The 11488-nt window shown below is 38.3% G+C and overlaps 1 protein-coding gene across 1 annotated transcript; it reads left to right on the top strand.

Moving 5' to 3' along the window:
* Positions 1–1243: 1243 nt before the first annotated feature.
* Positions 1244–10946, top strand: LOC146472884 (T-complex protein 11-like protein 1). Its single transcript, XM_085119123.1, has 8 exons — positions 1244–1457; positions 3192–3312; positions 3887–4107; positions 5321–5457; positions 6481–6686; positions 7942–8123; positions 8785–8951; positions 10324–10946. The coding sequence occupies exons 1-8, from the start codon at positions 1309–1311 to the stop codon at positions 10548–10550; spliced, it is 1410 nt and encodes a 469-aa protein (XP_084975249.1). The 5' UTR covers positions 1244–1308; the 3' UTR covers positions 10551–10946.
* The last annotated feature ends 542 nt before the right edge of the window (positions 10947–11488 follow it).

Below are 11488 nucleotides of genomic sequence, written 5' to 3'. Positions count from 1 at the left end.
CAACTCTTTCATCATCTTACTAATGTAAATCAACTGACTACAGCATTTATCGTCTCCTTGCTCATTTGTTTTCTGGATCATTTCAGGTGATAAGTTTATTTCTATGACAAGATGTCTCCTTATTAGAGCTCTGGAGAAAGCTGAAGATATTGTGAATATGTTTGGCCAGAAAACTGAGTCAGGAGTTCGCGATTTGGTGTGAAATTTCGAGAAATTTCTCGCAAAAAAGTAATTATCAGTTCAAAAGAAAGTCCGTTTCCTCGGGCGTCCGCATATTTTGCAAGCTTTTTCAAAATTCTAGGTTGCTCAGTAAAAGTCTTCTTAACAAGGGTTAAATGGCATGGGTAAATTAAAATAAACTCCTTTGAATCATCATTTTGTATTTATCAATCATTTTAATAATGTTAGAAGCAAATGCGATAACTTCAGGTCAAGTTTCAGCAATAAACACAAACTTATAATTTTCACTGTTTTTTCACTCGGCGAAACAAACGCACTGATCATTTTTGCAGCTGAATATAACCTACTAATCTCAACTGGAACGTTTGCACTAAGATTTGACCTCGTCCTAAGGCAAATGTCAGTTTCACCAGTACTTTGTGTAATTAATAAGATGTAATTTTTCTGGCGCGGACAATCTCAGCTTTTCCGATCAGCGCAAGTACACCAGCCGTGAACTGCTACTAAAAATAGTTCGCGGGAAAAAATTACAGGGAAATGTATGGAAAGTTCAAAACACGACTGGACGCTTTCTGTCACAGCTACATCCCTCCATTTTTTTTTCCTTAAAATCCTCTTCCTAGTGCCGAAAGTTTCCAATTCATGAATTTTCAGAAGCGATGTTTTATGAAAATTATTTGACATCGGATTTCCATACAAACACTGTTATTTCAAGCCTGTTTGCCTACCCGTCAAAATGGCGTCGAAAACCGTGATAAGGCCTATTGAAGTGAGAAATCATTGACCAAGTAATCGCTGGCTTGGTTCGCAAAGTTTGAGTTTCGTCCCTTAGCCCACAGCAAAATTTTAATATACCGCAATAAAGGGGAATTCCGAAACGTAAGCCTTTTATACCGCTGAAAAACTAGCAGCGCTTCAAAAAATAATTTCTCTAAAGACTGACAGCTTCGAATAGAGCTTTTAGAAATCTGTGGAAGTCTGGTACCATTCGTCCTTCATAACGCATGCTCCAAATCTTTGTTTTTGTTGAACGTATTGTGACTTTTAAAACTTGTGACTTTGTGAAGACTCCCAAGCGTTTGTTTGAAATCTTTTAAGTTTACGGGGCAAATCTGTGTTCTTGAGGACATGGACGGGATTCAAGATAAAGAAAGCACTACCGATGGAACTGAAAATACCCTACAGAAGACCGCAAATATTGTGTCAAATATGGCTCTAGCGCACGAACTTTTGATGGATGACTCATTCAGACTTCAATCAGAACTTCCCGAAAACTCGTAAGCCATGTGTTTATTTTCATCCTTATATCTAAGGGAAGCTCTTTTTTTCACACCTGCATTCATCTGCTCATCGTTCATCGTTCTTTCCTTTCGTGAGTGTTGTAAATGATTGGCATATATATGTAAGCTTATTCAATTCGATTCAGAGGAAGCTTATTTAAGCTTCCGCCGGTCTGTTCTGGGTAAAAAAAGTTGCGTGACAACGACATTGAAGCTTGTCTTGTTCATGTATTCCATCTTGGTATCATTCACAAGCCAACTCTACCAATAAGTTGTCTTTTCTAAAAGTTTCCTGTTTTGGCAGTTGAGCTTTTGTTTACGAGTTCTTTGTTTATTTGAGAGTTTTTCCTTTTAATTAAAAAAAGTTATTCGTCACCGTCGAGGTTAAATTTCTAATGACATTCACTTCAAGTAAACAAACGGTGTAAGCTTATTCTTGACTGCCAATAATCCTTAAAAGCCCCATCAAACAGTGGCAAAGTTTAATTTCAGAGCAAAAATTTTCAACTTTTAATTCAGGCAGTCAAAATCAATCTAGGCAGATTGTTGAAAAATAAATAATAATTTATTCTGAACACATTTCTTATCTGACACATCTGACACTTACATGGTGTTATTTAAGATGGCTTTCTTTAGAAATTACAACAAGAAAAAACATTTTACGATATTATGCATTTAGCAGTTTTAAGATATATATATAAATTAAGCCCTGGGAATATCTTTTGAGTGAACTTTATTTTTGTTCAAAATTCCTGTCTCGTTTCAGTGAGAATCAAAAAGGTGCAAAATTCTGGATGCTAAATATGACAAGAGATTATCATATATATCACATGGTATCTGCATTTTTGCAGCTGTTTTTATTGAGTTTTGAACTGAGCCAGGTCCACAAGGAAAATAGCCAGTCATGAACTGAAGAAAGGCTCCCACATTGCTAGTTGCTAGTGTTTAGATTTTCCAAACTCTAAGCAGCCAGCTATCTTCAGTGTTGATGCTGGCTGCCAGCCAATAATATTACAGTCAATCCACTTCACGCAAGACCAGTATTTCTGAGAATGAAATGAACATTCGGATTCCTCTTTGTAATGTCCGGTATTTTTAATTAATGGATGTTGAACATTTCTCTGGAAATCTTTCCGAAAAAGACACATTACCTGAAAAAAAGGTTTCAAAATACTTGGGAAACAATCGTTATTCTTAAAATACTTAATGCTGTAACGTGAAGAAAAATTCATAGCTTTATACCGTCAATAAACTTGTGAAATTTGTACGGAAACTCTGAAAATCTCGCCCAGCAATGTTCAAAACTGACATGTAAACTTCAAAACTCTGTTCAAATTTATTTAAAAATACCGGTCACGTGACAAGAGGATTGACTGTAATGGCAGCCCTGGCCCATATGAAAAAACAAAAAACAAAACAAAAGAAAAAATAAAAACAACTGTACAAACAAACGCTATTATTTTATTAGTGACCAATCAACCTTCTTGCTATTTTCAAAGAACAAAGAATGTTACTGTAGAGTGACAGAAAGAAGTACACAAGCGTTAAAGCCACCTTGGATGGGTGACCCCGGGCATGAAATGCATTCCCATTGCTGCTGCCAGTAAATTCTAACCCAAGAGTGACCAGTTGCTGGGGTTCACATAGTTGTTGACTGGTTCTTATGCACAGATTAAGAGTTGATGTGGCAGAGACAGATGCATTGTTATTGAATAATGGTTACTATTGCAGGCTGGAAAAGAAAGTCAGAGATGTTGTTCACAAGGCATTCTGGGATAAACTTCAAGAAGAACTAAATCATGATCCTCCAATCTTTAGCCAAGCACTGTCTTTGATACAAGAAGTCAAAGAGGTAATACTGTACTTAGTTTGAATCAAGGTTTTGTGTGTTAGAGTGATACTGGGAGGATTCCATGTAGGTGAAGACTTTAAGAGAGGTTTATTGAAACAACTCTGAACACAGTCACTCTTAAAGCTTGTTTTGAGGTACTCTGTCGTGAGAAATTGCCACAAAATCTTCAAAATTTTGTGATTTGGATGGCTGACATTTTGTAACACAAAACGTTTGGGAATTTTGAGAATTTGTTGCAACTCTCTGCCCATACAAGACCAATAAACAAGGACTTTGTTTTTGTATGGCATCAAATTTTTGTAGCAATTTACTTTCCAGTAATGATCGTTTTTTGTTAATTTATATTCATGCATCATGCATTAAACGTCTTAGAACTGTGAAGCTGATCATTGTTTGCACATCAATAACTGATATTAAGTAAAGATGAAAATATAATGAAATGAAAAGGAAATGTTTAAAGAAGTATAGACAGAAATTTAAAAAATTATCGATATTAAGACAACCTTTTAACAAACAAAATAGTAAATAATTTATATCATCGTCTTGATCATAAATAAATTTTTCTTTTCAACAGAATATGCAATCATTACTTCTTCCTCATCACAACTCCATAAGAGCCCAGATAAATGAAGTTCTAGACCTAGACCTTATAAAACAGCAAGCTAACCATGGTGTTCTGGACATATCAAGACTTGCACAGTTTGTTGTCAGCGTTTTAGGCAAGCTCTGTGCTCCAGCAAGAGACGAACAAGTCAAGAAAATCCTTCACAATCAGGACATTGTGGATCTTTTCAAGTAAGTGATAAAAAATTAATATGTTAAGGACGATGCCTACTAACTAATAAAGAAGTATTTTTGTGTGGTTTATTGCTACATGGGGAAAGCAGATCTTAGCCGGGGTTATTGAGATCCAAAAAGAAAATTGGGGTATTCTAAAGAACAGTAATTAAAAAAAAACAAAACAAAACACAAAGCAATGTATGGCATTTTTTTTCCAAATTGAACCTTTATTATCTCTGAAAAATGCACGGTTACCTCCAGTTTTCTTTTTTGATACCAAAAGCACTTGCTAAGTTCTTCTTTCTCTGCATAGTTTTAACCTGCCCAAAAATAGTATCCCTGTATTCGTAGGCGCCACCCATAGGAAACCTGAGTATCTTCAGATGCGCAGAATGTATGCGCAGTAACAAAAGTGGGCACCATCCTTAAGGTTACTCTGTACCTTCACAGGTGTCTTCAGAGGTGTCTCGCGTCCAAGTGATGTAGCGCGTCCGGTTTAAACTGTAGATACCTGAACCCTTATATCAAATTAAAGCCTATAGAGCTGGCTATCAAACTAAACCAAGAATTTTGAGATAAAATGAATTGCCGAATTTTTAGCGCTGTTTTCTCAAATCAATTTTTTCACTTGGAGGAGCCACTTCAAAGAGCTAAAACTCAAAAGGAATTTGTTCGTTTGCCTTCAAATTTGGACAGTGGCTAGTTTAACATATAAACAACAAAAACGTTTCTGCAAATTTTTTCTTTCGGAATATTTTTTCTCTGAGAGCGATTTTTGTATGATCACTCCACCTTTTTTTCATCCTATTTCGAAAATGCTCTTTTACTTTTCATTGCGATTGAATATGGCAAAACGCAGACATGTTTTTTTAGTGCTTTGGGTCTGGAAACTGAGGAGCAAATTAAATTATTTAGCGAAAAACAAAATTCGCTTTGACTTGTAGCTTTAGAGGTTGTGAAAAATTCGACAATTCATTTTATTTCAAAATTCTTCATATGGTTTGATAGCCAGCTCTATAAGCTTTAATTTGATATAGAGGTTTAGGTATCTACAGTTTAAACTGGACGTGCTATATCGCTTAAAGGTGAAACACCTCTGAAGGTATAGGGTAACCTTAAATGAGATGCTTGGCCCAGACTGACAGAGTAGGGAGAGAGAGAGTAAGAAATAATTGTGAAACTTAACAAGGCATTAGCAAATGGATCATTTTACTTATTTGCATTTCAGGGAAGTGTTTAGTTTGATGGATGCAATGAAGGTAGACATGGCAAACTTTCAGCTTCAGACCATAAAACCCCATCTGGTGCAGCAATCTATTGAATATGAGAGAAAAAAGTTTAAAGATTACCTTCAGTCAAATCCAGGTACTTTCTACAATAACATCTATATGTACAGCTGGGTTGAATTTGTGATGAAAAAATAGAAGTAATTATTTATAAGACAGTAAATTGAAACCCTGTCTAAATGTGCAGTCGGACTCCATTCGAGCTAAAGTAAGTATTAAGTTCCTTAATCACAATGCAAATTTAGTCGATGCTCTTTCAGTTTCCTAGAACATTGGCTTTGACTTAGTTACTTAATAATCACCTCTACAATGGCATCATGATGACACTGAAACATCATTTTTTTATTGTTATTTTTTGCTTGACTTTGCATCACTAATAAAATCATAACTCATGCTAGCTAGGCTCTTATTAACTAGGTTCCTGTGACAAACAGCCTACAAACTGCTTGGTTTTAAATGTCAATTTACATTATTTTCTTTCATATATGCTGCTTATTGACATTCAAACCCTAGCAGCATGCAGGATGTTTGCCCCATGAACCTAGTTTAATTGCCTTAGCTCCCATGAGTCTCCTGTAGCTCAGTGGTAGTGCATCTGAACTAGTAAATCAGAAGGTCGTACGTTTGACTCCTGTTGGGAGAACACAGATTTTCTTTAAAATTCTGAATATGCCTGTGTCACTGCCTAAAAAAAATACCCCTATCATTTATTCACGGGGGGGGGGGGGGGTGGGGGGTGGGGTGGGGGACTTATTTCATATCTTAAAGCACCAGTTTCATCTTAAAAGAGTCTGTGCAAAACTCAAACAACTGCTGTGAAACTTTTAAAGGCCAGCCATTAAATTATCATGTGTTTGAGAGTATATTAATTTTATTTAAAAACAAACCAACTGCGCTGGATGAAGGGGATTTGTAACAGGGAATAGAAGGAACTAATATACAAATTCTCATGTCCCAAACGGGAAAGGGGGGGGGGGGCTTATTACAAAAAACAACTTCTAAATGGGGGCTTATTAGAGAGGGGGAAGGGTAAGTAGAAAGGGCGGGACTTAATAGAGCTTTTACGTTAAGTTGATTCCCATGCATTTCTTCACACCTGCAGCTGGTCTCATGTCCACTAAGGTGTGGCTGAAAAGAGGAGCAGAAGTAGCAACAGGAACAGGTTCAAGGTCTGCGGCACAAGTTTCAGATGAGGCGTCAGATACAACAGACTTCCAAGTGAAACTACAAGATGCGAGTTTAACAGATGTTTTAGTTCATGGATATTTAGGAATAATCTTTGGTGAACCTGGCTGGCCATATCCTGAGGTACAGTTAACAATTATTCCACAAATGTGTGTTGCATACAAGATGGTAGATGGCCAACGAGGGGCACACTGCCAAGTTGACTATAATCATCTTGTATCCAACAAGTGCAAGTGAAACAACCATGGAAACTTGCTAAATCTTGCTGATTTAGAGATACTTTCTTTACCCCCTGACTCGTATTCTTACAATATATTTAGGGCATGGTATATAATGGCTCATATACCATGGCCACTAAACCAATCAAAACTTTGGAACTGTGTTATCCAATGAGTCAGTTTTTAATGATAATCAATAATTATACAATGGGTGTGGGTATGATTATTATTGTACAAGGTGGTGTAGAAAAAGACTTGGGTTTATAAAATGACTATAAAATATCTTGCCATGGATAATTGTGGGTACCTGTAAAGCCGCTCGGACACAATTTTTTGTGGTGCTGTCAGGAAGCTGTTGTAAGTCATTTGTCTCCATTTCAAAATGACGTGTCACCCTTTCAACATTACTTGATGTCGCTGTCAGAATGTCAAGACTAAAGCGCAGGGTCTTAAGTTAGACATTAAGGGAAGGTTCAAGCACTGATCTTCTTTCATGTGTTTGTTTTAAAAGTGTAAAAGCAATTCCTTCATTTTTGGTCCATAAGTAAGTGTCCAAATTTCGCTGTTCCTCCTTGATCAGTCTCAGGTGTTTCTTTGATAAAGGTTGTCATTTGTCGCTGTTTCATTTCAAGTGCTGTCACTACTTTTTTCTCATGCCACTTTTCAGAATTCATCCGGGCAGGGCCTCTTTATCAAATGGCATTGTCCCCAAAGAAGAGGAAATTGTTACTACTCCCAGTTTATATTACAATCTGGAAAGTTTGACTTCCTTGTACTATTGATATTTGCTAATCACTTAAGGCGTTATTTTTTTATACAGCTTTATTGGGTATAACTATAAATAAAAAAGAAACAAAAGCTTTGAACCCAAGAGGGTAGACCCACATATGGGACATGAGGGCCCATGCGAGACACCGCCCTCTAAGCAGTCAGTGGATAAATTTTTACGGTGTAATTTTTCAAATGAACGCTATGTATATTACATTACTTTGTTACTGTTGTCATGCTGTAAAATTCAAGGGGGTTCTTCCTTTTTTGTGTGTGGCTACGTTGATTTTTAAAACAACATTTAAAAAGGGATTTGTTCCTGTTTCAAACATGTTTTCTTGGGAGGAAAGGTTTAGAAATATGTACAAATAACTATTTTTGTTTCTCTTTAGACCTTGATAATGGATGAATTTCGATTGGCTGAAATGAGGTGGAGTGTTCGCCGCACTGCGCTTATAGCCTCAGTTCTGCTTGTAACACTGAACACAGTTGGTCAGCAGCTGGCTTCAGATGCAGCTTATCTGGCCACGCTTAAGGAAGTGCTTTATATTCTCTTGGATGGCGTACCTGAGGGGTGAGTTAGACTGCACTAATTCGTTTTCATTTGAAAACGCACACATTTTGATCGTCCACTCCACACTAAAACGCCCGAAAACGCCGATAAATAGAGACTTTCGAAAACGGTTTCAAAAGTGGAGACTTTCGAAAACGCCTTGTTTCTAGTGTGGACAGTTGAAAACAGAGACTTGTGAAAACGGTGACGTGAAAAGCGTCACATGTCATCGGTTCCAGTCCAAATCGGAGCATTTATCCAAGATGGCGGATGGTCTTGTGATGTTAACACATGCGCAATCCCATGAATTTCCTTTAAAAAATGAATAGAAACCACTCTGTTACGAACACGTTGTAGGGAACTTTTAACAGGCACAGACGTTTGTCGGTGGTTGTTTGTTAGCCATGGGCGGTGATCGGAAGTGAAGTGTTGCCCTTGTGGGCTTGCTTTGGTTTTTTGCTAAGGACTAGAAATATTCTTTTTTTTGGTGGCCTAGTCATTACAGGTGCTAGGGCATCAGAAAGTGTTTAAAGGGAAACATCCAACTTCTAGTTTCCCTTCGTGGCTCGCGAACGTCTGTGCTTAAGTTCCTTTTTGTCTATCACTCAGGCTTGGTATTCCTCAAAATACTTGAAGTCCGTCAAAAGGTTTTTGACGCTTGTAAATTCTTTATTTTTGAAAGGGATTTCCCTTCAGCCCTCCCTGGCGTGTACGAACAGATCGTTAGAGAAACGGAAAAGCTCTTGGACGACAGAGGATTAAATAAACTTACACCGCAACAAAAAGACATGCTGTTAAGGCAAATTGAGGAAATTGCGTCTCCCGATAACACGGTCTTCAAATTAATCTGTGAGTATCAAATCTTGCTCTTTGTTGTAAATCACAACTCAGTTCAAGAAATTTCCCGACTCTTGTATATCTGTCAGTCCCCAGCAAGCAAGAAAAATCAAACGCAAGGCGTAGTTGTTCAATTTTGTTTTGACCTGATCTTCTCACTGATGTAACAGATGGCGAATTTACTTCAACCTCCAAAATTAGTTGGCAAATAAGGTGTTTAAAGAATATTTTTTTTTGTTTTGGGCTACGAGTCAGGCGGCTTGCCAGCTGGCTAGACTAAACACGGGGACTTTTGGGGCCCGTTTGTCGAAAGTCCCGGTAACTTACCGGGCCCGATGAGTGATTTTTGGTGATAAATGTTTCTTAACAGAAGTCAATTTTTGTTATCTTGGAATTTAAAATCTTATAACTTTATGAAAACATTGGCCAAGTACCTTGTCTGTTATCACTGTGTAATCGGCAAAAAAAAAAAAAACATTTAAAAATATACTTATCGGGCCCGGTAAGTTACCGGAACTTTTGAGAAACGGGCCCTTGGTCTGAGAGGTTAACGCTTATGTTGCTTACGGACGCTCTGCGCATCTAATCAGAGTTTCCTGGGCCAGTGCCAACTAATTCGAAGGTACTTTTGCGCTGTTTATGACTATGAGGGAAAAGAAGGTGTCGGCAAGGGATATTGAAACTCAAAAAGAAGATTGGTGGTAACCACGCATTTCTTAATTTGGAATCAGAAAAATGTCATCCATTGTTGTTTTAAACTGTCTTTTTGGAATTATTAGGGAGCTTAAGCACAGACGTTCGTGAGCCACGGACGGCAGCCGGAAGTCGAATGTTCGCTTTTTTGGCGCGTTTTTGCTCCTCACAAAAGACGGGAAAAGCTCTTTGTTGGGCGTCAAAACGCGCCAAAAAGGAAAATTTCGACTTCCGGTTGCCGTCCGTGGCTCACGAACGTCTGTGCTTAAGTTCCTAATTGTTGCTTAATTATCTCTGTTGGATTCCAGTAGCCCTTGCTAAGATCTTCTTTTCCGGCATAGCCATAAACAGCAGAAAACTACTTCTCTTTTAGGAGGCACGTGTTTAAGTCCTTAACAATAACAACAGCCATAGTAGGAGAGGGAAAGCAGAGTAGTCACAGGTCGCTTTCCGTTTGTCAGAAGTGGCAGGTGGTCAGTTCGTAAATGGAATGTACCAAGTTGAAGGATAAGTTTTATCCTTGTCCTTCGAATTTCTTCTTAGCGCGCACCGTTTTCGGAGTGATTATTTTTTCAAGATTTTGCAGCTCCATCCCTTCAAAATGACGCATTCGATTTACAGGCTGGCCGGCCAGACCGGCCAGTTCCGGCAAATGGAAAGCACTCACAATTTTTGGTCATTCTTCTTGCAGCCAATCGTGCGTACGACTTCATGTTAACCAGAATAAAGACTCGACTTCATCAACTGGGCAAGAGGGAAGACAGACATTCCTCATTACCCAGCATCCCTCAGGGCCTGGTTAGTGTGAACACGGAACTGTCAGAGATCACCGGTCGGTTTGCTCGTGTGGTTGGTCATAACATGGCAGTGTTTGCGCCCTTCTACGAGGACATTTTAGTTGAGATAAAGGGCTCATGACAGTAATGTTCAGTTGCTTCGTTTAGTGTCCTTGCTTTCTTTACTAGCTCATCTGCCTTTTAAGCCTCCCACGCAGTCGTTTTTAGGGGACTCGTATTACCTTCTCCCCTAGGAGTTTATACGACTCCCCTAAAAACGATTGCGTGGGAGGCCTTCTCCTGCCTCTGCCTTTAGTTTGAGTGCCGGTACAGTCAGCAATTTGAGATAAACCCAGATTTTAGCGGAGCATTTGTGTGATACGCTTCGCTAAAATGCGTTGTTCGCGTTTCTCTTGCAACGATTCACCAAACCAGACAAAATGAAAGCGAAGCTTCATCGCAGGTTATGCATTTATCAAATTGCTCTTCTTGCTGTCACTAGATGGTTGGGTGACGATGCAACTTTTCTTTAAAACTATGAGAAATATATAACTCTAAAAAGATCACTGTGATAGTAAATATTCAAGGTTAGTTTGAATTCTAAATCTGACGGTGGGGGAGGAGGCATAGCGAGATCAGTTTACAACTACTTTTACGGCAAATGGTAGAATTTACCACGTAGCCATGGTTATCGTACATTTGCCACTCGCTGTTTCCAGTTTCTCAGTAAAAACTGTGTAGTTTTGGGTTAACATCAAAAGCCAGAATTAGTTTGCACTTTTCTCAAGAAAACACAAACGCGAATCTCACGTTTGCCGTTTGCCGTAAACGCGATTCTAAACTGATCTCTCTATTATTCCTGCTCTTCATTTACAGTCAGCTTTACTTTCAAGAGACTACTATGAGCTGCGAAAGGGAATCCTTAAGCGATAGGTGCTCTTAAATCTGATCATATGAGAGCTAAAATTTGTTATGATAGGTAAAGAAGGTAACGCTATTGATAGGGCGTCGGTAAAAGCAAACAAGCCCCTTATGACCAAATTACCTAAAAAAGATTGGGCAGTCTCCTAAAAAGTTGCT

Source organism: Pavona decussata, unplaced genomic scaffold (genome assembly GCF_977016875.1).
Source record: "Pavona decussata unplaced genomic scaffold, jaPavDecu1.1 SCAFFOLD_96, whole genome shotgun sequence".
In the NCBI taxonomy this organism is placed as follows: domain Eukaryota; kingdom Metazoa; phylum Cnidaria; class Anthozoa; order Scleractinia; family Agariciidae; genus Pavona; species Pavona decussata.
The sequence above is the reverse complement of the archived record's forward strand: the minus strand, read 5'-3'. Positions and strand labels throughout refer to the sequence as shown.